Genomic DNA, 27615 nt, shown 5'->3' with positions numbered 1-27615 from the left:
CTGTATTTCTAGCAAGAGTCCAGGTGTTTGAGAGCAAAGATTTTGCCAGGAATCAAATCTCCGGAAGAGTCACCTGCTCCTTATGTCGAGATTTGAGTGGGTAGAGCGGATGGAGCAAAATTCTACGAACCCAGAACTAGAAAGGCAACAAGCAGAAGAATGGAAAGCCACAAGTGCATTTCATCCTGAATTCATGATAAAGCAACCGGTTTGGGAAGTTTTTCAAGAGGGCAAAAGGGAGCCATCCAGGGGGATGCAAGAGTGCTGGGAAGCCCAATGGCAGGAGTTCCTGAGGACACTGCAGCCCCTTCACACAGGAGGGGGAAGCCCAGGAATGTCAGAGGCTGCCCCGTGGGAAGATGCCAAGGCCTTCCTGGCCTCCTTTGAGCAAGTGGCCAAGGCCTGCCGGTGGCCGAGAGGAGAGTGGGCAGCCCGGCTCCTGCCAGCCCTGAGTGGGGAAGCAGAAGAGGCCTTTCGGAGCCTGGAAGCCAGAGATCAGGAGGACTATGGGAAAGTGAAGGCGGCCATCTTGCGAGGAGAAGCCCTGAGGATGGAGGCGCAGCGCCAGCACTTCAGGCAATTCTGCTGCCAGGAGGTCAGAGACCCCCGAAGGATTCACAGCCAAGTCCAGGAGCTTTGCCGGCAGTGGCTGAAGCCGGAGAGACACAGCAAGGAGCAGATCCTGGAGCTGTTGATCCTGGAGCAGTTCCTGGCCAGCCTGCCAGTGGACCTCCAGGGCTGGATCCGGGCAGGAGGGCCGGACACCTGTTCCCAGGCTGTGGCCCTGGCTGAGGACTTCCTCATGAGCCAGCAAGGGGCCAAGATGGGGAAATGGCAGGTGAGGTCTTAAATGTTATTCCCTGTGTCTCTGAATGGAGGCAAATTGTGGATTAGGCTGTTAGAATAATTTTCAGTCATTCAATTTAAAATTGATAGAATTGATAACACGTTGCAAATGCTGAAACCTTCTGGCCAGCTTAACGTCATGTGCTGAGTTCCATTTTGAATGGTTTTTCAGCCAGAAGGTTCTACCCTTGTCGTTCTGCCAATATAATACCTGCCTTTGCACCATGATCACAATCATTATTTCATTAAGGAATACATTTTAGTTAACATAGTTATACCCCGCCTTAAGGATATAATTTAATATAGTTATACCCTGCCTTTTGAGGCAGAAAATACTATATTTTCACACTTATCATCTTGTAATACATAGTTACCATGTTCTATTTTACATTTTCACATTCCTTTCTAAAACCCAACCATGATGAACAGTGATTGACAAATATTCATTCTTACTGACCGTTTCTTAACCATGACTCCATCACAATTTTTCATACTGTTAATTCTCCTGATTTCCTCTAGTGGTTTTCAGTATCTCAAATCCTTGGTCCTATTTATCTAACTTATCCTCACAATAACCCTGCAAGGTAGCTTAGGGTTATTGTATTTTATTGTACGCCCATTTCACCTTTAAGACAGGGCTGCAGGAGCCTTTTCAGCTTGTGGCCCGTATTCCAACTTGGGGAAAGTCTTGGGGACGTATTCCTGAAAGAACGCAGCCTAAGGCCAAAGTTGGGGTAGACAAGGTAAAATGGGCCAGGCCAAAAGCCATCCTAGTGTGATCACTGTGGTCTCTCTCCTTTTGTGAGCTTTTGGAATATTAACAATCATAGAATCATAGAATAGCAGAGTTGGAAGGGGCCTACAAGGCCATCAAGCCCAACCCCCTGCTCAATGCAGGAATCCACCCTAAAGCATCCCTGACAGGTGGCTGTCCAACTGCCTCTTGAAGGCCTCTAGGATGGGAGAGCCCACAACCTCCCTAGGTAACTGATTCCATTGTCGTACTGCTCTAATAGTTAGGAAGTTTTTCCTGATGTCCGATCATGAAGGTAGAAATCTTAATTTCATGATACAGTACGTGTACTTTTTCTAATGGATCTATTACATAGATGTCACAGACAGTGGCTCAATTCAGTCAAGATGTTTCTCAATGGTGGTTTTAGAACACCACAGTGGAGTTTTTTTACCACCGTTGAGAAATGTGTTGCCTGGCGGGAAGACTCCACAACATGGCGTGTTTTTTTTTGGAAAACACTCCACACAGAATATCCACGCTGCGTAGAGGAGAGTTCCTGCACAACTGTTGTGTTGCGTGGAGGACTCCATGGAGTTTTCCGTTGAGTTGACTTTTCCCACTGGCTACAGAGTTCCCTGGGAAGAGCGACGAAAGGAGTGAGTACAGCTCTAGGAGAGCCACTGGGATTGTGTTTTTTGCAGCAATGCCTGATGGGATACCATTGGGAGGCCCAGGTGAGGAGAGAGGGGAGAGGAACTGTCAATCAAATGTTGTGATGGATTTTACTCAACTCCACGGGAGCCCACAGTCACACAATGGAGGAGTTAGAAAATGTTGTGTGGGAAGCACCTCCTAAAAATTAAACCGTTGGGTGGAGTTTTCACACTGTGATGACTAATATGTTGTCTGAATTGAGCTAGTATGTTCCTAGTATGCAGCTGCAACTCAAAGACACTGAAGTAAAATTCCAAGGAGCCCTTTCAAAGACCACTGTAATAAGCAAGTTGATGCAGGTCTACTTAAAAGTAAGCAGGAAGGAATTATTCACAAATCAGCAGGGCCAGTGATGTAAAAATCCACCCACTTTGCGCATGAAATGAGCATCCCACTTTCCATCTGTACTTAAAGAGAGCAGCGCTTGGACACCTACTGCATGTCTGCTCAGAAGTAGCAAGAAGTAAGGAAGCATTCCAAAGCACCTACTCAGAAGTAAGCGTTTACCAAGGTGCTGATAAGAGACTCCAGACAGCTCCAAGTTTGCAATGCTGGAGATTACAGAAAGCCCAAAAGAAGATTGGCACGGGCCAGGAGTGTAGTGCTAGAGAAAGGCTGCCTTTCTCTAGCGTTGGCTAGGGAAACTGGCTCACGTTCTGGACGCAGCCCATCAGGCAGAGGAAGCTTAAAGAAGTGTTGAAAATCCACAGGTGTAGCTTTTCCCAGTGTGTAGATGCAATGATGATGACAACAATGCACCGCTTTGAATTATGGTAGCTATGCCTAGGAGCTAGGATGGAGGGAGTCATTGGAAACTTTGCACTCTGTTCATAATTATGTTATGGACATCAGGAAAAACTTCCTGACTGTTAGAGCAGTATGACAGTGGAACCAATTACCTAGGGAGGTTGTGGGCTCTCCCACACTAGAGGCCTTCAAGAGGCAGCTGGACAACCATCTGTCAGGGATGCTTTAAGGTAGATTCCTGCATTGAGCAGGGGGTTGGACTCGATGGCCTTATGGGCCCCTTACATCTCTAGTATTCTATGATTCTATGTACCTTTAAAAGCCTTCAATTAGCCTCATGAGAGCCAGGGAGCTCCTGAGATGGTTGAGCAGGTGGTGCCCCTTGCTCATAGCAGTTACTCTTCCAGCAAAGGTCCATCTGTTCTGAGCGAGATCAACCTCTCTGTTTCAGAGGCCATTGAAGGAGGAGTGTGTGGATTCCCTGGATGTGGAGGAAGAGGCCTTCAAACCTGAGAAGGGACAGATCTTCAAAGAAGCCAATCAAAACGGTAATAATAATAATAATAATAATAATAATAATAATAATGTATTTATTACCTGCCTCTCTGTCTGGATCGAAGCGGGGTACAACACAAATGCAAAACATCATAAAATACATATAATTAATTTAAACATAAAATAATACATTTTTTTAAAGCAGGACATTATTAAAAGGTATCTTAAAATTCAACTGGGTAGGCCTGCCAGAAGAGATAAGTCTTTATGGCTTTCTAAAATTCTGGAAGACTCTTAAGTTGAAGAATCTCTCCTGGCAGGCCATTCCACAATCTGGGAGCAGCAGAAGAAAAGGTCCTCTGGGTAATTGTTGTCAGTCTTGTTTTTGTTGACTGGAGTAAATTCTTCCCAGAGGACCTGAGTGTGCGGGGCGGATTGTATGGGAGAAGGTGATCCCGCAGGTAACTTGGACCCAAACCATGTAGGGCTTTAAAGGTAATAACCAACACTTTATACTTCGCCTGGAATCGAATTGGCAGCCAGTGAAGTGATTTTAAAGTTGGTATAATATGGTCACCCCTTTACTGGTGATCAATCTGGCTGCCATATTTTGAACTAATTGAAGTTTCCAGACTAGGCACAAAGGTAGCCCTATGTAGAGCGCATTGCAGAAGTCGAGCCTCGAAGTTACCAGCGCATGCACTACTGTCTTTAGGTCTTCCAACTCTAGGAAGGGGCGCAGCTGGAGATGTGGAGATTGATATGCTAGGTGAGGATTCACTGAGCTGTTAAGCGTTCTGCTTCTTTTGTGGTTTTGGGATGTTTTTGCTGACAAGATAAAAGGTAAGGCTGACATTCGTATCAGTCTTGTGGAAGAGAGGAGTTTGGCAAATTCACCTTCTCATGTAGTGGAACAGAGGAGCTGCACCAGATGAATTCCCCTCTTCTGTGTCACTATTGAGGCTACGGGACGTTGGCTTCTTTTTGCATCTGTGCCAAAGTGTCACCTCTGCCACAAAGAATCTTGCTACGGAATATAGATTTGTAACAGCATGACATATGTCTAAGCATTCCACACTCTTATCAGAAGGTACCCAGTTTCTCCACCTTTCTCCTGGTCAATTTGCCCTTGGGGCTTCCTGGAACGATATTCTAGCAACTTTTCGGCAATAATTGAAATAATTATTGAAATAAGTATGCAAGATTTGAGCTCTTAGATTAAAGCAGAGTTTCATAGAACATCTCAGCTGTTCTGCACAAACTGAGGGATATTTCATTTCCATCTTGAAATGCAAACTGGTCATAGAATCATAGAATCATAGAATAGCAGAGTTGGAAGGGGCCTACAAGGCCATTGAGTCCAACCCCCTGCTCAGTGCAGGAATCCACCCTAAAACATCCCTGACAGATGGTTGTCCAGCTGCCTCTTGAAGGCCTGTAGTGTGGGAGAGCCCACAACCTCCCTAGGTAACTGATTCCACCGTCACACTGTTAGATCAATGTTCTTTTCACCCAAGGACGAGATCCAAACAGCCCTTAAGCACGACTCCACCATTCCAGCGACAGAGGGTTCAAAAGCGCTTTATTGATTAGTAATCAAGGCCTGGTCTCTTCAAAGGGAGCAATCAGACAAAAGACATAGGGAATATGGTACAGTATTAAAGCTTTCAAGGGGCAGGGCCCAGTAGCAGCATTAACCAATCAGAACATAACACTAGAGAGCCCCCTTATCTTCTGCAAAACATTTCCTCTGTAACAGTACATTCCGCTTGGGAACATAAAGCTATTGTTCTGGATGGATAAGATAGTTACACAGGAAACATCCTTGAAGACATTCTTGGTACGTGACATCTCGCTTGGTGTGCAATGGAGATTTTACAGTTTCCTGTTAAAAATGGAGGTGGTTCTGCTAACAACACTGCTCTAACAGTTAGGAAGTTTTCCTGACGTCCAGCCGGAATCTGGCTTCCTTTAACTTGAGCCCGTTATTCCGTGTCCTGCACTCTGGGAGGATCGAGAAGAGATCCTGGCCCTCCTCTGTGTGACAACCTTTTAAGTATTTGAAGAGTGCTCTAGATGTGGTCCTCTAGATGTTGTCCTCCAGATGTTGTTAGGCTACAGTTCACATGATCCCTGACCATTGGCTATGCTGGCTGCAGCTGATAGGAATTGTGCTCCAACAACATCTAGTGAGCCATAGATTCTCCTGCCCTGGTGGAAAGGAATCCGCCATGAACATTGGTGTTTATCTTCTTGTATGGTGAGGAGGTGCAATGGTAAACGATATGCCTAAAACGTGAACCTATGTAGGTTAGACTGGCTCCTTTCTTGTCTAGTTTCTGATGGGCGATTCAGACTGCATCATTCCAGTTGGCATTTGAGTGCTTTAAATGTAATTCTGCTTTTAAACCTTATCTTCCTCCTGTTTTAAATATATTTATTATTTTGATCACTGTTTCTTATCATTCTTAAAATATGTTTTAATTCGTATGCCATATTGAGAGTCCCTTTTAAGACCAAAAATGACTCGAAAATAATTTCATTAGTAAAATAAACAATGCAGGTGGTCAAGTAAGGATTAAGAGCGCAATAGTATGCATGTTTAGACAGAAAAAGGTCCTACAATTCCCAGCCCTGGCCAACATAGCTAGCTGAGGGATGCTGGGAATTGTAGGACTTTTTTTCTGTCTAAACACGCCTAGTATTGCACGATGAGTGATGGCTGGTTCCCCTCCTAAAATGCCCCTTCCATGTTTTGCAGGCAGTGGAATCAAATGCCCAAGTCAGGCAAGTTCACTGCTTCCTCCTGCAGGGCAGGAAATGGTCCGAACTGCTGTAAAAGAGGTATGTGAGGCTCTGGTGAGTCAATTTGCTAAGTGTAAAGTTTAGGGTGACCCTATGGAAAGGAGGACAGCGCTCCTGTATCTTTAACAGTTGTATAGAAAAAGGAACTTCAGCAGGTGTCATTTGTAGGCATGCAGCACCTGGTGAAATTCCTTTTCATTGTAACAGTTAAAGCTGCAGGAGCCCTGCCCAGCATAACCAGATACAAAAGAGGGCAGAGCTCCTGCAGCATTAACTAGATGCCACATGTATGAAAATGACACCTGGTGAAATTCCCTTTTCTATACAGCTTCTGAAAATACAGGGGCCCTGTCCTCCTTTTCATAGGGTCACCCAGGAAAAGAATTCTGGGGGCACATAAGGGGTAAAGTACATTTTCAAGTGGGTGAACTGTGTCTGAAATTCTCTCTTCATCACAACAGTTCAAGCTGCAGGAGTGTAGCTAGAGTGACCAGATACAAAAGAGGGCAGGGCTCCTGCAGCATTTACTGTTGTGATGAGAGAATTTCACCAGGTGCTGCATGCATACAAATGACACCTGAAATTCCCTTTTTTTGTCCAACTGTTAAAGACACAGGAGCCCTGTCCTCCTTTGCATAGGGTCACCCTAGCAAAGTTGGAGGTCAGGTTAAAACATATACTCTAATGGGTGCCCACAGGGTTGTTTCCTTCAGATGCAGTTCCAGGGAATAGACTCATCTCAAATCAGCTGGGAGAAGGTTTAAAGGGCACTAATCATAGAATCATAGAATAGCAGAGTTGGAAGGGGCCTACAAGGCCATCGAGTCCAACCCCCTGCTCAATGCAGGAATCCACCCTAAAGCATCCCTGACAGATGGTTGTCCAGCTGCCTCTTGGATGCCTCTAGTGTGGGAGATCCCACAACCTCCCTAGGTAACTGATTCCACCGTCGCACTGCTCTAACAGTCAGGAAGTTTTTCCTGATGTCCAGCCGGAATCTGGCTTCCTTTAACTTGAGCCCGTTATTCCGTGTCCTGCAGTCTGGGAGGATCGAGACGAGATCCTGGCCCTCCTCTGTGGGACAACCTTTCAAGTATTTGAAGAGTGCTCTCATGTCTCCCCTCAATCTCCTCTTCTCCAGGCTAAACATGACCAGTTCTTTCAGTCCCCCAAGTATACGTAGGATGGCAGCCAGAGGCCCAAGGGAAACCTTGCAAACAGTTACCTGTGTTCTTAAATATGGGGCACTGCAAAATATTCTTTGTAAACTTTGGGATGACGGGGCAATTTTCTCCTTTTATTTGGTTCGCTGAAGATTTTTCAGTGGATTGATAAGATGTAAAATTAATTCTTTGGGGTGAGTGCGTTGCATTCTTTCTTCTGCAACAATACCTGATGGGGAGGGGTGCGGTTTTCTTTTTTCCTGTCTGCAGGAACCGATGGACCCCAAGGAAACGGGCCTCTCTTTCCAGATATTCAGGCAGAGTCCGGCCCAGCCAGGCAAACAGGCCATCGTCTGGCAGGTCCTGCAGGAGGACGGTTGGAACATAGATTCTTTAGGTAAGGAGCTCTTCTGCTCAAATTCAGTAAACCTCAGCTGATATGATTTGCTAATTGTAGAATTGAAAAAGAGTTGATATATAGAAAGAAGGTCCTCTTTCAAATTCTAATTACGTATATATGAAAACAACAACACCATGACATCAATGGCTTTGGCTGGGTTCACACAACATGCAAACCCACACTGGGTTGTTGTTGGACCATGGGTTAGTGTGTTGTCTGAACTCAGGACACTTTCCACAGGATGGCTTGTTAACCATGCAGTCTGGCTTGTTGACCACTCTGGAGGGGACTGGGGAGACCAGTTTATGAGGAATCCTCTGGCCTCCCCAGCCCCCCTTGTCTCCACTTCCTTGATGACTCAGTTAGACTGGCAAAAAAAGCCCATTTAGCTGAAATGCAGTGGGAGATCAGAGGGTATGATCTCCTCCACCTCTCCTTCCTCACTGCATTGGATGGAGGCTTATGGCCATCCCCATAGGATTGCACCCTTAATCTTCAAGAAAACACCACCATCTGCACCAATCCATATTTAATATGATTCTTTCACATTTTAAGAACATAAGAACACAATAACATCAGAAAAGCCCTGCTGGATCAGACCAAGGGTCCATCTAGTCCAGTACTCTGTTCACACAGTGGCCAACCAGCCATTGGCCAGGGACTAACAAAGCAGGACGTGGTGCAACAGCACCCTTCCACCCATGTTCCCCAGCAACTGGTGCACACAGGCTTACAGCCTCGAATACTGGAGATAGCACACAACCATCAGGGCTAGTAGTCATTGAGAGCCTATTTGTGAACATTTATAATCCACCTTTATCTTGAACAAGATATGTCCATATCCAGCCGCTAGTAATACTCTGACATTTATTAGGATTTATTAGATTACAGGGCTATGTCCAATGGTACGCAAGTGGAGTTCTGCTCATGAAAGGGGAGGAATCCCTTCCCCCTCCTCTCTTGGCTCCCCCCCCTGCTTTTGCAACCCTGCGTGGGGGTGCTGAGGGGTGGAGATTGGGGGAAAGAGAGAGGTTAATCTGCCAGCAGTATCCATTCTGCTGACGGAAGGATCCATTGGATACAGCCCTGGATTTCTCATAGTTCTCCTACGCCTCACAATTCTGTGGAGGAGTTTTTTGGTTTGTGGCACTGGGCTCAAAAAAATAAGGTTTCTAGTCCTTAAATTTTAAATTAATTTCTCTGAGAAGTGCCTGAGGAAGTGGTTGGTATTCTATAATTTGAAAACCACCGCCTGAGGTAAAGGGTGAGGATTGAATTGATCACAGAAACACAAAGAAAGAGGGATGTAGCAGAGAAAGAAGGAAAAGCCAAGCAAAAGGAAGTTACAGGCATCTTGTCAAGAAGTCACCAGAAGATGGGGGCAAAATTCATCTCTTTCTGTCTTCGCAGGTGTGGGGAAAGGAAGTCAGGTGAAGATGGAAAATTCCCGATGTGGAGGAAATGCACCAGAGGGCACACCCAGGACAGCCCCACAGATAAGCGAAGTGAATGTGCTGGAGACAGCTGAGATACATGAGGAAGGGTGCGAGTCCAAAAATGGGCAGGGAAAGCAGCCCATGAGGAGAGAGAACGAATGTAACGAGCTCACAGAAGGTCTTACAGCTGCAATTATCCAGCCTTCTGAAGTACACACAAAGGGTAAAATGCCAATGTTCTCCAAGTATGGTAGAAAATATCGCTACAGAACAGAGCATGATTTGATAGATACCATGGAAGACCACAATGGATGTCCCATATCAGAAAAAAATCTACAGCAAAATACATGCTTTGAGGAATGTCAGAGAACAATAATAAGAGAGAGTAAATCTGAATTCTCTGAGCATAGCGAAGGGGGTAATTTGCACAGTCATCAGAGTAATCACACAGAAGAGAAACCTTATACCCCTACTGAGTGTAGCACCAGCTTCAGTTACACGCAGTCACTAATGGTAAATCAAGGAATTCAAAATGAAGGGAGACCTTATGAATGTTCTCATTGTAACAAACGCTTCAGTAAAAGAGAACATTTGATGAATCATCAGCAACTTCATACTGGAGAGAAACAGCATGAATGTCCCGACTGTGGGAAATTTTTTACTTTTAGACCACGATTAGTGAGACACCAGAAGATTCATACTGCAGCGAAACCACACAAATGTTCTCAGTGTGGGAAATGCTTCCGAGAAAGAGCATATTTGAGGGTGCATGAGAGAATTCATACTGGAGAGAAACCATACAAATGTCCTGAATGTGGGAAAAACTTCAATCGGAGAGTGAACTTGATGAGACATCTCAGAATTCATACCGGAGAGAAGCCATACGAATGTTCTCACTGTGGGAAATGCTTCAATCAGGGAGGAGATTTGAAGATCCATCAAAGAATTCATACTGGGGAGAAACCATACAAATGTCCTCAGTGTGGGAAATGCTTCAATCATCGAAGAGATTTGAAGAAACATCAGAGAATTCACACTAGAGCATTACCAAACGCTCCAATATTCTGCAGTTTTTGACATGGTCGTCTGTGTTTGGGAAAGGAGCATTGGCATGCAGACAACAGGTTCAAGGGGTTCAGTTGAACCCCCTAATCTGCTGCCATGTTTGCTCCGTCCCTGCCGAGCAACTTGAGGGAGAGAGAACAAGCAAGGAGCCGCCACTCTAGCCCGAGCTCCTCTATGGCCTGTGCACTCCGAGTCCCCCACCAAATATTGTCAGCTGCCGCCTGCAGCTGCTAGGGTAACTAGGGTCAGTTGCTAGGTAACCTAGTTTGACCGAAATGGAGGAAGGAGGGAGGGAGAGAGGAGAAGAAAAAAGCAGCAGTACCCATTGACGGCAATGGAGAAGGAAATGCAGAGTGGAGGAGAACTGGCAGCAGCAGCGAAGAAACAGAGGAGGACTAGATGAGCACAAGGGGCGAAGGAGGTGAGGGGAAGGAGGCCGGCCAGCGGTGGGGCTTACAATCAGGGGCTTTGCTTGTCCCTGCCTGGGCCACTCCCTTTTTTCCAGCCTTGGCGCGCACATGGCAATTTGGCTGCCCAGGCACGCACACTCCTTTTCCAGCCAGGGCGCGTGCTGAATGCAGCTTCCGGGGTGGGGGTGGGGATTGCTCCCTGCCCAGGCCTCGCACCGGACACCACACCTATCTCCAGCCTCGGTGCACGCCGCACACGGCTTCCCTGGGGGTTGCTTCGTGCCCGGGCTCAAGTGCCCTTCCTATCTCCAGCTGCGCCGCACACAGCTTGACAGGGGTTGTTCCCTGCCCAGACCTCGAGCGCCCCATCTTTCTCCAGCTGCAATGCCCTCCTGCCCTGGCCTCAAGTGCAAATCCTTTTTCCAGTTGCGATGTGCGTGGCTTTATTTGGCTGCCCTGGGCTTTTTCAGAACCTGCCTGGCATCCCCATCCTCCCCCCACCCACCTATATAGGGAGTGACTGGGTGATCACTTACATGCATAAAAAAATTCCATTGGATTCAGCTGTTTTCGCTAAAGTTGTTAAAGCCCAATGAACATTTTAGTTGCTTTTTTCTACACTGTTCCTAGCTCTACAATATTTATTTTTAGGAAAAGGGCCTTTGGAGAGAAGGGAGTTGCAATCCTGAGCACTCGGGACCATCAAGTGTAGCAACCTGTGCACTGAAATAGTGGGGTACAGTAGCAAATTTTAAAATATGGATCGGTTTGTGGTTAAGATGAAGAAAGGAGCAGACAAACGGAATTATAAAGAATGTGCTGATACTAGTGCAAATAGCTCTGAATCCTCACTGAAGAACTTACATGAAGATGAAGTTTTGCTGCCGCTAGTTCTAGTGTGTGCAATGAACTGAGTAATGAACAACAGAAACAGACGTCTGTTAGTTCAGGTCAGTGTAGTTCCTCTTCAAAGCCATCAGACATTTCACCTGATGACCCAGTCTGTGATATTCCAAAAAATAGATTAGGACACCAGTCCTGATTATCTAGAGGTCCTTATCAGCCTAGATTGAGCATATTTCCTAAAACTGAAATGGCAAAAAGTAAAAGAAGTTGTCATTCTGATTGGTATGAAAAGTATAGTTGGGTAGAATACAGCCCATCAAAGGATGCAGCATTCTGTTTTTACTGCCATTGCTTCTCCTCTAATATGCCAACAAAGGCCACCCTGATTCAGCATTTATTCATAAGGGCTTCAGAAATAGGTATAAGGCTAGCGAAACTTTTAAAAACCACCAACTTTCAAAATCTCATGTGTTGAGCTTTTCTTCATGGTCAAGTTTTAATGAAGGGAAACCTGTTGATGCATTGTTGGATGAGAGCAAGCAGGCTTATCTAACTAAGCAAGAAGAAGACCGCTGCCATAAACTAAGAATAACGGAGCATCTGATTGACGTTGTTCTGGGTTTGGCAAAAGGTGGGAAACCATTCAGGGGTCACAATGAAAAAGCTGACAGTGTTGAAAAAGGATTATTTCTAGATCTTGTCACTATGCTCCAAAACTATGATCCCGTAATGGCAGAGCATGTGCAACATTCTCCTCGAAATGCTACCTATCTGAGCAATCGCATCCAAAATGATTTAATTTTGTACATTGAACAAGAATTGGTTTTGTCAGTTAATTATAATGATGTTGTTGAGGAATTTAAGTCCATAACACCTGGTGAGTGACGCCTCCTTCTTTAGGACAGGAAGATCAAGAAACCTGAATCTGTTTTAGTAAATTTGGATTAGGTCATTACCTGGTTAAATTTAAAGATGGTGAAAATTGACTGTATCTTCATATATGCCTGGTTATTACTACAGCAAAAAAGTAGTATTCAGAGTCTCTGTTTCAAAATGTGTATTTTTAAAGTAGAGATTACTTGTTAATTACAAAAATACAGTTTACTTCAGTTTCCGTTTATTTCGTTTGTTTGATGAGTGAAAAAAAGTCCTTTATTACTGTATATTCAATCAATGTTTACCTTAAAAAAAAAATACCTAGCCGAACCACCTAATGAAATGGGCTGCGCACGCCTATGAAAAGGAGGCTTCATATAAAGCATGTTCGGACAACACAGTAGTCACGGTTGCGTTAATAGTCAACTGCATGGTTGATTATTGAGGGGGTACTCCCTACACAACATGATTATAATCATCTGTGGTGTAGCTTAAAGCCAGCGTTGAGTTGACTATTAGCCAACAGTATGTTTGGTTGACACGTCCCCTGCCCTCTCTCCCCGCCTCAGGCCTCCCGCTGGTATCCCATCAGTCATTGCAAGTTCAGCCGGCTAGACTCTTTGGTTGCTCTTACCAGGGGACTCTGTAGTCACCGAAAATAACCAACTGTGTGTGACGAAATAGTCAATGGTGCCCAACAGGTGACACGACAACCAATGGTTGTTCAAATAATCAACTATGCACAACACTGGTTATTTGTGTTGGTTATTTTGGCTGAATAACCAACTATGGTGTGGAAAAAGTCCCTCTAGGCGACACAGTAACCAGCTGTTGACTATTTAACCCACTGTTGACTGTAGTGAATAACTGGCAAGGAGTCCAACTGCATGAAGGGGAGGCATCCCAAACAGGCGGCCCCGGCTTGGTTTTTATTAAGAACTAAGTGGTTACATTTCTTGTATACAAGCTATGATTGGTTGTTAAGTACAGCATGTTAAATGCATGATTGCCTCGTGCACAGGGGGTGCACAAGAGGTGTTGGTTAGTGTGTGTTCAGCATGAATATACCATATAAGGGTTAAGGAAATACGTGATCACAGCATAGTGTCTTCAATACTGTATTGTATTCTGTGGCTCTTGAGTCAGTGCGTCAGCACATTCCAAGGCATTGGCCAGCAAGTACCAAGATGTTACTTAGCAAGGCTTTATCTTAAAAGTGTTATCCTGTGTTCTAGCACATCTCAGCATGGTATGCCAATACTGAAAGTGTGCCAAAGAGAGGGATAACAATTTCCCCTACATCTCCCCTTTTATTCTTTTAATTGTAAAGCCTTGTAAGCATAATAAATTTGGCGTTTGCTTGGTTTTGAAGCCTTGGGACGGCAAGAGGGAACACACCATGACAGTAATCCTGGGATACATTGTATGAAACAGCAGAAGGTGATTAATAAAAATACAATCAATACAGCATATTGAAATATAGTTTTGAACAATCCTGTTGGAAACCAGGACCACAAAAACTTCCACCATTCAGGTGCAATATCTTGTTTAACTGCATGTGCATATTTTTTAAGTAAGTCCAGTTGGTGTTGAATTTGGTTACTATTGTCTGTGAGATTGAAACAGCACATATTTTCCACAGCTTCGCAGCCAAGATGTCTTTGTAACAACAAAAAGTCTATTGCAGCTCGATTGTCCAGTATAGCATGGCGTAAATCTTGTTGTTCTTGAATCAAAAGTCCAATAGCAATGGAAGTACTATTAATTGTCTTTGCTAGTAAACATGCCAGATGCCCAAGTTGTTTGGCATTTCCCACAGCCAATCCAGGAACCCCGACAAGGCTCATAGCCAGGGAGATATATTCTGCTGGACTTAAAACAGTAACATTTCCATCACAAACTGCATTCATAGTCTCAGTCTCTCTTTTCTGTCGAGTGCTTTTAGTAGGCCGGGGTGGTAGAAACACTGTCAAGCGACTAAGACAACATTGTGTTAATGTTATATTAGCTGGTACATAATTATAAGTACGAGACCCACATGTGAAAAACCATCCAATTGGCAATATAATGTGTCCATAGTTACTTGTTACATTTTCTATCTTTGAACAATTCCACAAAGAAGGCCCTGGGGACAAACAACCTTTTAGTGGACGGTGAATAGAGCAATTTACCATTCTAGCACATGTGTTATTCTTGTGGTTTACAACATATGGGGTGTATAACTGTATAGCATCTTGGGGCAACTGGTATGTAGCAATTCCCCATTGGGCCATAGTATGATAATGAATTTCACTAAAGTTCAGAAATTTACTCAACCCAGTAACATTACCAAGAGAACCAGGAGCTTTGCATATGGGAATGAGACATGTACTAAGTAATCCATGCATATCTGGAGCATCAGTAAGACAGAAATCAGTGGTGTTTACTATTTTTGCTAACTTTATCCATACATTGTACTGCATTCTATCATGTAGTGGAGTGCTTATAACTGGACAAGTTATACAGCTAAATAACAGAATTATTGTCAGCAAAGAATTAGCATTTAAGCAAGCAAATGTAGCAACTAGAAAATTCTCTGGAGTTGGATCAACGTGCTGTTGCTCCAATAATTTTTGAGCTTGGAAAGATAACGCCTTTATCTCTCCCCATGTTGGTTTATGTTTTTGGACGGGCACCCTGCCACGTGCTTTCAGGGGGTCCTCCTGAAGTTGTAGGGAGAATTCTGGAATCGGGTTGGTCAATCCTTGATGCCACGACATGCTCTTTCCAGGGTTTCACACACCGTGCTGGAATCCACACTGGTCCTGTTGGAGTAAGCACAGCAGCATAACCTCGACCCCAAGTGATCAAGGGGACAGGGCCGTGCCAGACAGGATTAGGTAGCTGCCGGTACGTGACCAGCGGCTGCGGCAGAGGGGTATGCATTTGGAAATGTTGTTGTAATCGGGTAGTATTAGTTGGTAGGAGAACATTCAAATGGTTAATAGTGAACAACACTTTTGCCAGCCATTCCTGGCGGGAGCCCAAACCAATGGGGATCCCTGCTTTTTGTTTTTGTTTGTGTAAATGCTCTTTCAAGGTGCGGTTGGTGCGTTCCACAATAGCTTGACCAGTGGAATTATATGGAATGCCAAAAGTATGTGTAACCTGCCAGGTTTCACAAAACTGTGCAAAAGAAGTACTGCAATAAGCAGGTCCATTATCTGTTTTTAAGGCAGAAGGTATTCCCATTACTGAAAAACTTCTAATGCAATGATTAATAACATGTTTTGTTTTTTCTCCTTTTTGACATGTGACCCAAATATATCCTGAGTAAGTGTCAACTGACACATGAAGGTATTTCCATGGAGTGAAAGGACTAAAATGCGTAACATCCATTTGCCATAGCTCATTGGCAACTGTGCCACGAGGATTGACACCTATATCAGGGGCTGAATGTACCCTTGTGCACTGAGGGCATGATTGGATAATGGCGCGTGCCTGATCTAATGGCAGCTGAAACTGTTTTACTAAAGCTTTAGCATTTTGATGATGAAACGCATGGCTTTCCCATGGAGTTAGTTTTTGCACAGCTAGAGCTCGAAGGGATTGATCAGCCACTTGATTACCAGTGGAGATCTCCCCGGGGAAGGGTTGATGACTACGGATGTGAGCAATAAAATATTCATTGGTGCGGTGAGCCAACAGAGTCTGCAAGGTTATAAAGAGACCCAAAAGGTTCTTATCTATGACTGGGGTTACATAACTTCCTGGAAGTCCACGTACTACATTGTTAACATATAAACTGTCTGTTATTAGGTTTAGTGCTTGAGGAAATGTGCGGAAGGCCAAAATAACTGCAGCTAGTTCAGCTCTTTGAGGTGATTTCTGGGGCAGTGTGAACATGGTTCTCCACTGATCTTCCTGTTTCCAGGCTACTACTCCTCTCTTTGGGCTTCCATCAGTGTAAACAGTAAGGGCTTCCTTAATAGGGAAGTCATTTTGTAAAGGCTTGATTTTAACAGACAATTGACTTAAACATTGCAGTCGAGGATCAGAAGGAATATGATATGTAACTTGTCCTACAAAGCCTGCTAAGGCAGCTTGCAATTCTTCAGAAAATGACACTGATCGTTCCCACATCTGAAGAGGCATGGGAACTATCAGAGTTTCTGGATCTTGGGCTAAAAGTGCTCTTGTACGCTCTCGAGCTTTAATAATCAGATTGGCATACATAATTGGTTTTGTAGAGATGGTACAGCTAGGGCTATGACTGAGATACAGCCATTCAAGTATGTGTGTGTGACGATTGTAGGTCTTAGTGTTGCAAGATCTACTCCTGAACTGAGTGTCACAGGTTTCAATGCGTGTCTGTGTAATAACTGCATATGGTTGACTTAACCCTGTAAGTATAAGAACTTGACAAGGTTGATCTAACACTTGGCGATCTACCCAAATTTCTTTTAAACGTTCATTGACTAAAGACAAAACTTGCAATTGATTAGTGGTTAAAGAAATTTTATCAGCTGGGTGTTTGCCTTGTTTTAGGGCGGCAAACAAAGGTGAAAGTTCATCAGTTGTGAGCTTGCAGTAAGGTCTGAGCCAATTAATAGCTCCTAATATCTGCTGAAGTTGTACATAAGAAGGGGATTCTGGTAGATGGAGCTTGGGAGTTACTGGAGTGGAATAAGTTTGCATTATCTTATGTCCTAAATAGTTAAAGGGCTCGTGCTTTTGCACCTTTTCAGGAGCTATCTGCAAGCCATAATGATTAAGAGTTATTATCAAATCTCTCTCCCATTCTTCTGGGAGGGATATTCCAGCCAAAAGAATGTCATCCATATAATGGTATACAATAGCTTGAGGATATTTATCTCTGAAAGGTTTTAAGGCTTGTGCTACATAATATTGACACAAGGTGGGGCTATTGAGCATTCCTTGAGGAAGAACTTTCCATTGGAACCGATCAGTGGGTTCAGAGTTATTTTCTACTGGAACAGTGAAGGCAAAATATTTTCTGTCTTGAGGTTGCAAAGGAATTGTGAAGAAACAATCCTTTAAATCAATCACCATCATTTGATAATCAAATGGGATCAAATTGGGATTTGGCGTTCCACATTGTAGTGGACCCATTGGTTCAATTATTCTGTTTATGGCCCTGAGGTCATGCAAAAGCCTAAATTTGCCTGATTTCTTCTTAATTACGAAGACAGGGGTATTATATGGGCTGGTTGAAGGTTCAATATGTTGTTCACATAATTGAATCTTCACTAACTCTTTTAAAGCTAACAATTTTTCTTTGGGCAATGGCCATTGTTCCACCCATACGGGTTCAGTCTGTTTCCAGACGAGGGGTAGAGCAGTATGATTAGTCATCTATCTGCAAAGTGGTGTTAAACTGTGAAAGTAGGTCACGACCCCACAAATTGACATGTACTTCTAAAATTACCGGTTTGATTTGAGCTGTGCGATGACTTCCAGGTGCAGTCACATTAATCCAGTGTGTACTTTGCTTGGAAACTTGGGGTCCGCCCACGCCCCAAACTGCAGGTGCTGGTTCCGTAGGCCACTCTGTAGGCCAAAGATGCTCTGAAATTACAGAAACATCAGCTCCTGAATCTAGAATTCCCTCAAATGATCTACCATTTAACTGGTACCACCGCTTGGGTTTTTCAGTCTGAATGTGTTGTAGTACTGCTGCTATTTGAGGGTGGATTTGGTCAGTAGATCCAAATCCTTCAGTGTGTTGACAATTTTCCCTTCCCGCTGGCAATACACAAGGGATTAAGATGAGTTGTGCCCATGCATCTCCAATTCTTAATTTCATAGGGAGATGGCTCCACATTTGAACATAGATTATGCCTTGATAGTTTGAATCAATAACTCCTGGCACAATTTGGATGCCTTGTTTACTGGCATCAGATCGTGGTAAAATAAGCCCAATAGTTTGATTTGGTAAGGGGCCCTGGAGTTGAGAGGGCATAAGAATGACTTCTCCAGGTAAAGTGATTTCTTTATCTTCAGTGTTACTTAAATCTATGCCTGCATTTCTGCTGGTAGCAGTAGGTGTTTTAAATGCAATTGCAGGCATGGATGATGAAGCACCCTTATTTCCTGGGCTAGGTGTAGGCCCGTTAATTAGTTTCCCGCTTCTTGGTTTCCTGCTTCTTGGTTCACTATATTTCTACACTGGTTTGCCCAGTGATACCCTTTTCCACATTTAGGGCAGGGTTTAGATGGCTTCTTTTTGTCTCCTCCTCCCTTTTTATGAGCACCTCCTCCAGGAGCACGACATTGGTTCTTAAAATGACCTGGCTTTTTACAATTAAAGCAATTGCCACGTGGCTTATTGCCTTTTTGGAGGGCTCCAGCTAACATGGCCATTTGGTGTATCTGAGTCCCAACATCTGCGCAAGCCTGGATCATGTCAGCCAACTCATAAGTTTGCCGAGCAATAACAGATTGCAAAACTTTACGGCAATCTGCATTGGCGTTCTCATAGGCTAATTTCTTCATTAATTCTGCTTTTGCTTCTTCATTGTCAATTTGTCTCTGTAAGGCTTCCTTTAACCTGTCTATAAATTGATGGTAAGGCTCACTAGGTCCTTGGCGTGTGATAGTAAAGGATTTTGAGGGTTTTCCAGACACTGGCACCCTTTGAAATGCTTTTAGGATGCAGCGGTTAATGGCCTGAAAGGTAGGCATAGGTAGTTGCGCCTGTGCCTCTATCCCTGCAAACTGTCCACTGCCATACAACTGCTCTGCTGTAATCACTCCATTAGAGCTTAGGGCTATATGGAGCGACTCTTTTCTGTATTCACTGTCCCAAACTACATATTGGGCTGGACTTAGGATCATGCGAAATAAATCTTTCCAATCCTGAGGAAGCATAGTGTATCCATTGCCAATACTCTCCACCATGCCTTGGGCATAAGTAGAGCGTATGCCTGTCTCTTGAATAGCTTTATTCAATTCTCTAAGTACTGAATAAGGCAATGATGTCCAATTGACAACTACCTGTCCTTGGTCATTTTGATGTGAGGTTATAGGATAAGCTGAAGGAAAGTTGTTAAGACCCTCAAACAGCTCATCTGAGGTTAGTGTTCCTTTCCTCTTTTTCTCTTCAAAAGCCTCACGGACTTTGCTAAGTTTTGGCAACACTTCACTATTTGCTTCTTCTCCTCTCAGCTGTGAAGCTGATGCAGGAGGCACTAACTGGGGATATGGGAGTGATGTTTGAGAAATGGGAGCGATAAAAGATAATGAGCTGGAGGATGCCTCGGTTCCTACCTTCTCCAGCGCATCTTTGCATCGCTGCCACAGCAACAAGTGCTGTATGGGAGCTCGTGGTTCAGTGTATAGGTGTGTACCTATTTTCACCCAATCTGTGAGCTGAAGTGTCCCTGCCTCGGGATACCAAGGGCATTGCAACCCTATTTCATTTACTAGGTCACTTACATGACTGAGGGATACAGTTGTACAACCTTGCTCTTTTAAAATTTTATGTAGCTCTTGTGCATGAAGCTTCTGCGGAGCTGACAATTCCCCCCCCATACTCACGATAAGGGAGCGTAGGAACGCTGAGTGGCGCCAAGGCTATTCCAGCCGATGAGCAGGGGGTTTCCTGGATCCGATCACGTCGGGGTCACCAGATGTAGTGAATAACTGGCAAGGAGTCCAACTGCATGAAGGGGAGGCATCCCAAACAGGCGGCCCCGGCTTGGTTTTTATTAAGAACTAAGTGGTTACATTTCTTGTATACAAGCTATGATTGGTTGTTAAGTACAGCATGTTAAATGCATGATTGCCTCGTGCACAGGGGGTGCACAAGAGGTGTTGGTTAGTGTGTGTTCAGCATGAATATACCATATAAGGGTTAAGGAAATACGTGATCACAGCATAGTGTCTTCAATACTGTATTGTATTCTGTGGCTCTTGAGTCAGTGCGTCAGCACATTCCAAGGCATTGGCCAGCAAGTACCAAGATGTTACTTAGCAAGGCTTTATCTTAAAAGTGTTATCCTGTGTTCTAGCACATCTCAGCATGGTATGCCAATACTGAAAGTGTGCCAAAGAGAGGGATAACAATTTCCCCTACAGTTGACTATCGCCCAAACCTAGTCATTGACATCACACCTCTGGCATGTCAATTGTTCTCTAAACTTTATTCCTTGAGCTCTTTCCCTTCCTTGAACATCATTTCCAAAATTACAAGGATCCATGTAGAAAGGAACACTTTGATAACAGGACACATAATGAAATTGAATATATGTTCTGATCTCAGCATACGTTGGGGTTGTGTGTCTGTCTGGGCAGCTAAACTCACATCCAATCTACACCTTCATGTAAATCCATCTTCAACATTATTGATAATGGAAATTGAACGGCAAACAACTAATAAATGCAGAGATTCAATGCTTAACTGTAGAATGGGACTGAATGGAAGTTGAAGCAGTTTCAAGTAACAGAAATGGTATAGTTGAGGTGAAAAGACTGATTCGCACATCAGGTGGCAAAGCGTGGATTAATTAACTCCCAATTTGCCGCCCTAATGTGAGAGTGCTTCAGTGCAAGGCCAAGCCCTCATCTATATGACAGCGGTATTGCTGCGCCCGGCAGAGTGAGCTGGGCTGCAGCCGCTTTGACTCTCCTTCCCAGCGTCTATATGGGAAGGAGTGCAATTGCGGGTTTACAGCCGCCACCGCACCCGCCCACCTGGCGCACCTTGGAGCATCTGCACCCCCTCCTCTCTGGTAAGTGTGTGTGGGGGGGTTAATCAGAAATGTGTGGGGGTTTTTTGTTTAGTTGTAAATGTGAAGGATCATGTTTTCAGCTAACGGGAGCTGGGGAAGGAGGGGAGATGCAATCCTTCACATCTAAAAATTAAAAAAACAAACAAACAGGGATGAGGATGGGGGTGGGGGGAAGGAATGGGGCAGCCAGAGGGAGCTCAGAGGTAGGAGAGCCAGCTGCCCTGTTCCTCCCCGCTGCTGGGGAGAGAGGAACGGGGCAGCGTGGAGGAGGGCAACCAGGATGATCAGGGGTCTGGAAACAATGCTCTAGAGAGACTGAAAGAACTGGGCATGTTTAGCCTGGAGAAGAGAAGATTGAGGGGAGACATGATAGCACTCTTCAAATACTTAAAAGGTTGTCACACAGAGGAGGGCCAGGATCTCTTCTCGATCCTCCCAGAGTGCAGGACACGGAATAACGGGCTAAAGTTACAGGAAGCCAGATTCCAGCTGGACATCAGGAAAAACTTTCTGACTGTTAGAGCAGTACGACAATGGAATCAGTTACCTAGGGAGGTTGTGGGCTCTCCCACACTAGAGGCTTTCAAGAGGCAGCTGGACAACCATCTGTCAGGGATGCTTTAGGGTGGATTCCTGCATTGAGCAGGGGGTTGGACTCGATGGCCTTATGGGCCCCTTCCAACTCTATGATTCTATGAATCAGCTGCCGATGCTGGGAGCACCGAAGAGGGGGGAAGAACAGGGCAGCCAGTTCTCCTACCTCTGAATTTCCTCTGGCTGCCCCGTTCCTCTCCCCCCCCCCAATCTGACGCCTTCCCCCTTTGATTTTTTTCTTCTTCTTAAAAAGCCTCCACAGAGGCGCAGAGCCTGGCTCTGAGGTAAAAAAGTCAGAGTAAGTCCCTGACTTTTTTATCGCAGAGATTTGGTGCTTTGTCCCTGGATCCCTTTGGAGTGGTGGCTGCGTCATGTAACTCAACTGCCGCCACTCCGAAGCTACCCCAGGGTAAAGCGCCAGAGGGAAATGTCGGCCCCATTTCAAACTGCTCATTAAGTATTTTCTAATCAGTTCTAAATACATATGAACTAGAACGATTTATTAAAAAAAGGTAATGGCAAGCACTTTTATTCAAGATGTATATAAAACATCCCTTCTTCATATTCAGAAATGCTTTGCGTGCTTTTCTTTGGGCAAACTCAACAGCAACAGAAAAATCAAGCAACTTTGCCATGTCAATGTTAATGTTCAAAACTGCTAATCCGTTCAAACGTTATTGCACCATTGCGGACCGAAAGTATGATTTGATTCGTTTTAGGACACTGAAGCTCCTCTCATTAGAGGCCACTGTTGCTGGCAATGACAGAAAAATTGCTACTTTGTAACAAACCTTTACCAAAGGGGAGTAGGCCCCCTCAAAATCGTAGGCCCATGCCAACTGGCCCCACTGCCCCTCCCGCCCCCCCGCCCAGCCCTGTAGATGTCCCCCAGGCCTTGGAGATGGTAGCTCAGGAGATCCACAAAGAACCCTGTGGGCAGGGACTGTCAAGAAATACTTTTGTAAGCCGCCATGAGAGCCTTTTTTGGCTGAATGGAGGCATAAAAATCCTTAAATAAATAAATAAATAAACAAGGCAAGAGAAAGGCAAGTTTGCTTCTACTTAGGAGAAAATGGTGCAAACAGGATTAGAGGTTTTTCCTGGAACAACCAATCAAGGTATGGTGGCAGGTGATTCAGTTGCTCACACATGAATAAAGGAAAACTAAAGCAGTTCGAAAAACAAAAAATTGGATACAGTATGAGAAATAACACAATGTGCAGTTGAGGTAGAATAACTTCAGAAGAAGGAAACTGGCTTTAGCTTGGAAAAAAAAGATGAAGAGGTGTACAAAATCATGCGTGGTGTGGAGAATGTGGATGATGTTGTTGTTTATTCGTTCAGTTGTTTCCGACTCTTTGTGGACCAGCCCACGCCAGAGCTTTCTGTCGGCCGTCGCCACCCCCAGCTCCCCCAAGGTCAAGTCTGTCACTTCCAGAATATCATCCCTCCATCTTGCCCTTGGTCGGCCCCTCTTCCTTTTGCCTTCCACTTTCCCTAGCATCAGCCTCTTCTCCAGGGTATCCTGTCTTCTCATTACGTGGCCAAAGTCCTTCAGTTTTGCCTTTAACACCATTTCCTCAAGTGAGCAGTCTGGCTTTATTTCCTGGAGTATGGACTGGTTTGATCTTCTTGCAGTCCAAGGCACTCCCAGAATTTTCCTCCAACACCACAGTTCAAAAGCATCTATCTTCCTTCGCTCAGCTTTCCTTATGGTCCAGCTCTCGCAGCCATAGGTTACTACGGGGAATACCATTGCTTTAACTATGCGGACCTTTGTTGTCAGTGTGGTGTCTCTGCTCTTAACTATTTTATCAAGATTTGTCATTGCTCCCCTCCCAAGAAGTAAACGTCTTCTGATTTCCTGGCTGCAGTTCAGCGTCTGCAGTAATCTTTGCACCCAGAAATACAAAGTCTGTCACTGCCTCCACGTTTTCTCCCTCTATTTGCCAGTTATCAATCAAGCTGGTTGCCATAATCTTGGGGTTTTTGAGGTTTAGCTGCAACCCAGCTTTTGCACTTTCTTCTTTCACCTTCATCATAAGGCTCCTCAGCTCCTCCTCGCTTTCAGCCATCAAAGTGGTGTCATCTGCATATCTGAGGTTGTTAATGTTTCTTCCCGCGATTTTAACTCCAGCCTTGGATTCGTCAAGCCCAGCACGTCGCATGATGTGTTCTGCATACAAGTTGAATAGGTAAGGTGAGAGTATACAACCCTGCCATACTCCTTTCCCAATCTTAAACCAGTCCGTTGTTCCATGGTCTGTTCTTACCGTTGCTACTTGTTCGTTATACAGATTCCTCAGGAGGCAGACAAGATGACTTGGTATCCCCATACCACCAAGAACTTGCCACAGTTTGTTATGATCCACACAGTCAAAGGCTTTAGAATAGTCGATAAAACAGAAATAGATGTTTTTCTGGAACTCCCTGGCTTTCTCCATTATCCAGCGGATATTGGCAATTTGGTCTCTAGTTCCTCTGCCTTTTCTAAACCCAGCTTGTACATCTGGCAATTCTCGCTCCATGAATTGCTGGAGTCTACCTTGCAGGATCTTGAGCATTACCTTGCTGGCATGTGAAATAAGTGCCACCGTCCGATAGTTTGAACATTCTTTAGTGTTTCCCTTTTTTGGTATGGGGATATAAGTTGATTTTTTCCAGTCTGATGGCCATTCTTGTGTTTTCCAAATTTGCTGGCATATGGCATGCATCACCTTGACAGCAGCATCTTGCAATATTTTAAACAGTTCATTTTATACTGCCCAAAAGCCAAAGATCTCTGGGTGGTTCCCCCCCTCTCATAATATGGGATCATCCCATAAAATAGGGTGACCGTATGAAAAGGAGGACAGGGCTCCTGTATTTTTAACAGTTTTATTGAAAAGGGGATTTCAGCAGGTGTCATTTGTATGCATGCAGCACCTGGGGAAATTTCCTCTTCCTCACAACAGTTAAAGCTGCAGGAGCCCTGGCTTCTTTTGCAGAGTGACCAGATACAAAAGAGGGCAGGGGTCCTGCAGCTTTCACTGTTGTGATGAAGAGGGAATTCCACCAGGTGCTGCATGCATACAAATGACACCTGCTGAAGTCCCCTTTTCAATAAAACTGTTAAAGATACAGGAGCCCTGTCCTCCTTTCATACGGTCACCCTACATGAAGCATATTCTGGACAAATAAAAGGAAGCACATCTTCACATCTTCACACAGTTAAACTAAAGTTCCACAAGATATAGTGATGGCCACCAATTAATGATATAGGGCGGGATACAAATGTTTTAAATAAATAAAAGGAAGTTTGGATAAATTCCTGGAGGAGAAGGCAAGCAAAGGCTACTAGTCCTGATGGCTATGTGCTCCCTTCAATAGCAGAGGCAGTTGCTGGGGAACATGGGTGGGAGGGTGGTGTTAGACCCGTGTCCTGCTGCTTGTGGGTCCCTCTGGTCAACAGGATGTTGGCCACTGTGTGAACAGAGTGCTGGACTAGATGGACCCTTGGTCTGACCCAGCGTGGCTCCTCTTATGTTATTATTATTATTATTTATTACATTTTTTCCTCCAAGGAACCCAAGGCGGCATAAATAATCCTCCTCTCCATCTCCCGACTGTGGAATGATCTCCCTGATGAGGCTCGCCTGGCGCCCACATTGTTATCTTTCAGGCGCCAGGTCAAGACTTTCCTCTTCTCCCAGGCATTTAAAGGCATTGAACGCCAAGATTGTTTTTAATGGACCCCAGAATTGTTATTTTAAATGGATGCTGCTGTTTTTATACTGTTTTCATGTCTCTGATGGTTTCTAAATTTTGTATATTTTTAATGTTTAATGTTTTTAGCTTTTTGTGAACCGCCCAGAGAGCTTCGGCTGTGGGGCGGTATATAAATGTAATTAAATAAATTAGGGTGACCATATGAAAAGGAGGACAGGGCTCCTGTATCTTTAACAGTTGTAGTGGAAAAGGGAATTTCAGCAGGTGTCATTTGTATGCATGTCGCACCTGGTGAAATGTCCTCTTCATCACAACAGTTAAAGCTACAGGAGCTATACTGCAGTTATACTGTGACCAGATTTAAAAGAGGGCAGGGCACCTGCAGCTTTAACTGTGGTCATGAAGAAGAAATTTCACCAGGTTCTCCATATATACAAATAACCCCTGCTGAAATTCCCTTTTCAATACAACTGTTAAAGATACAGGAGCCCGATCCTCCTTTTCATATGGTCACCCTAAATAAATAATTGTATCCTCACAACAACCACCTGTAAGGTGGGTTGGGCTGAGAGTCTGTGACTGGCCCAAAGTCACCCAGTGGGTTTCCATGGCCAAGCGGGGACTAGAACCCGGATCTCCCAACTCCCAGTCCAGCACCTTAGCCGCTACACCACACTGGCTCTCATATATGTTCTTATATAATCCAAAATATCCTATCCTCAGAAGCTGCCTCAGGGCCATAGGACTGCTGCCTTAGGGCTCAATCCTATGCATGTTTAGACAGAAAAAGGGTCCTACAATTCCCAGCATGCTGCAGCCCTCCAGAATATCTGGGGCATGCTGGGAACTGTAGGACTCTTTTTTTTTCCTGTCTGAACATCCATAGGCGTGCATGAACCCTTATTGTGGCATTAGCCTTCCTCCAATACCTCTGGTTCTGCCACAACTAATCTGAAAGTCTGCATACTGGGTTCTTTAGCATCCCTTTTAGTTATGGGGCCGTGAGGAGGCGTCTAACTGGAGCCTCGTCTGTTTCTGCTCCGCCCTTCAACGGAGACGAGGAGGAGGGGCAGGAAGCCGAGAGAGAAAGGCGGGGAGAAACTGGCTTTTAGCCACCCGCGGCCCCACTTCCAGCCACCCGCCCATTCCAGCAAAGAGGGCGTCCAGTTGAACGGCCTCCCCTCCCCGGACGGAGCCCCTTACAGTCGCCCACACGCAGCTGAGCAGCCCAAAGAGGGGAAGTGAGCAAGGCCAAGGGTCACACTGCCTTCCTCGGCGCTTCCGGTATGGTTTGGGAGCTCCACCAAGTTCTGTTGTCGCTGGGGCGAGAGTGCGAGTTAGCGGCTTGCTAATGGGAGGGTGCAGGGCTGTCCTGAAGGCTGAAATCCTAGACGTGTACTTGGGAGTTAGGTTTACTTTTGTGTAAACATACCTTAGGTAGGGTGACCATGTGGAAAGGAGGACAGGACTCCTGTATCTTTAACAGTTGCATAGAAAGGGGAATTTCAGCAGGTGTCATTTGTATATATGGGGAACCTGGTGAAATTCTCTCTTCATCACAATAGTTAAAGGTGCAGGAGCTATACGAGAGTGACCAGATTTAAAAGAGGGCAGGGCACCTGCAGCTTTAACTGTTGTGATGAAGAGGGAATTCCACCAGGTTCCCCATATATACAAATGATACCTGCTGAAATTTCCTTTTCAATATGACTGTTAAAGATACAGGAGCCCTGTCCTCCTTTACATATGGTCACCCTAGCTAATAGTGCTGTGCAGTTTTATTCCTATTCCCAAAAAATAGGAATAATAGCTTTTAAAGCTATTAAAAATAGCTTTTACTGTTGTGATGAAGAGGGAATTTCACCAGGTTCTCCATATATACAAATGATACCTGCTGAAATTTCCTTTTCAATATGACTGTTAAAGATACAGGAGCCCTGTCCTCCTTTACATATGGTCACCCTAGCTAATAGTGCTGTGCAGTTTTATTCCTATTCCCAAAAAATAGGAATAATAGCTTTTAAAACTATTAAAAATAGCTT

General features: G+C 44.6%; 2 protein-coding genes across 2 annotated transcripts; one reads left to right on the top strand and one right to left on the bottom strand.

Moving 5' to 3' along the window:
- Positions 1–137: 137 nt before the first annotated feature.
- LOC134395623 (zinc finger and SCAN domain-containing protein 30-like) lies at positions 138–10419 on the top strand. The gene is made up of 4 exons (XM_063121782.1): positions 138–838; positions 2583–2585; positions 7777–7903; positions 9317–10419. Exons 1-4 carry the CDS (start codon positions 194–196, stop codon positions 10417–10419), a joined length of 1878 nt encoding a protein of 625 aa, XP_062977852.1. The 5' UTR covers positions 138–193.
- Positions 10420–13423: 3004 nt separating this feature from the next.
- LOC134396932 (uncharacterized) lies at positions 13424–18441 on the bottom strand. The gene is made up of 2 exons (XM_063123542.1): positions 17968–18441; positions 13424–15343 (listed from the first exon to the last, which is right to left on the bottom strand). The coding sequence occupies exon 2, from the start codon at positions 15296–15298 to the stop codon at positions 13850–13852; it is 1449 nt and encodes a 482-aa protein (XP_062979612.1). The 5' UTR covers positions 15299–15343; positions 17968–18441; the 3' UTR covers positions 13424–13849.
- Between the last annotated feature and the right edge of the window lie 9174 nt (positions 18442–27615).

This window comes from Elgaria multicarinata, chromosome 3 (genome assembly GCF_023053635.1).
Source record: "Elgaria multicarinata webbii isolate HBS135686 ecotype San Diego chromosome 3, rElgMul1.1.pri, whole genome shotgun sequence".
Classification (NCBI taxonomy): Eukaryota; Metazoa; Chordata; class Lepidosauria; order Squamata; family Anguidae; genus Elgaria; species Elgaria multicarinata.
The sequence above is the reverse complement of the archived record's forward strand: the minus strand, read 5'-3'. Positions and strand labels throughout refer to the sequence as shown.

Bases quoted from the DNA above. Each gene is read 5' to 3' on its own strand.
- LOC134395623 (XM_063121782.1), top strand. From the start codon at position 194: ATGATAAAGCAACCGGTTTGGGAAGTTTTTCAAGAGGGCAAAAGGGAG. The intron at 7,904-9,316 runs GTAAGGAGCTCT...CTGTCTTCGCAG, and splicing joins TTGGAACATAGATTCTTTAG to GTGTGGGGAAAGGAAGTCAG.
- LOC134396932 (XM_063123542.1), bottom strand. From the start codon at position 15,298: ATGTCGTGGCATCAAGGATTGACCAACCCGATTCCAGAATTCTCCCTA.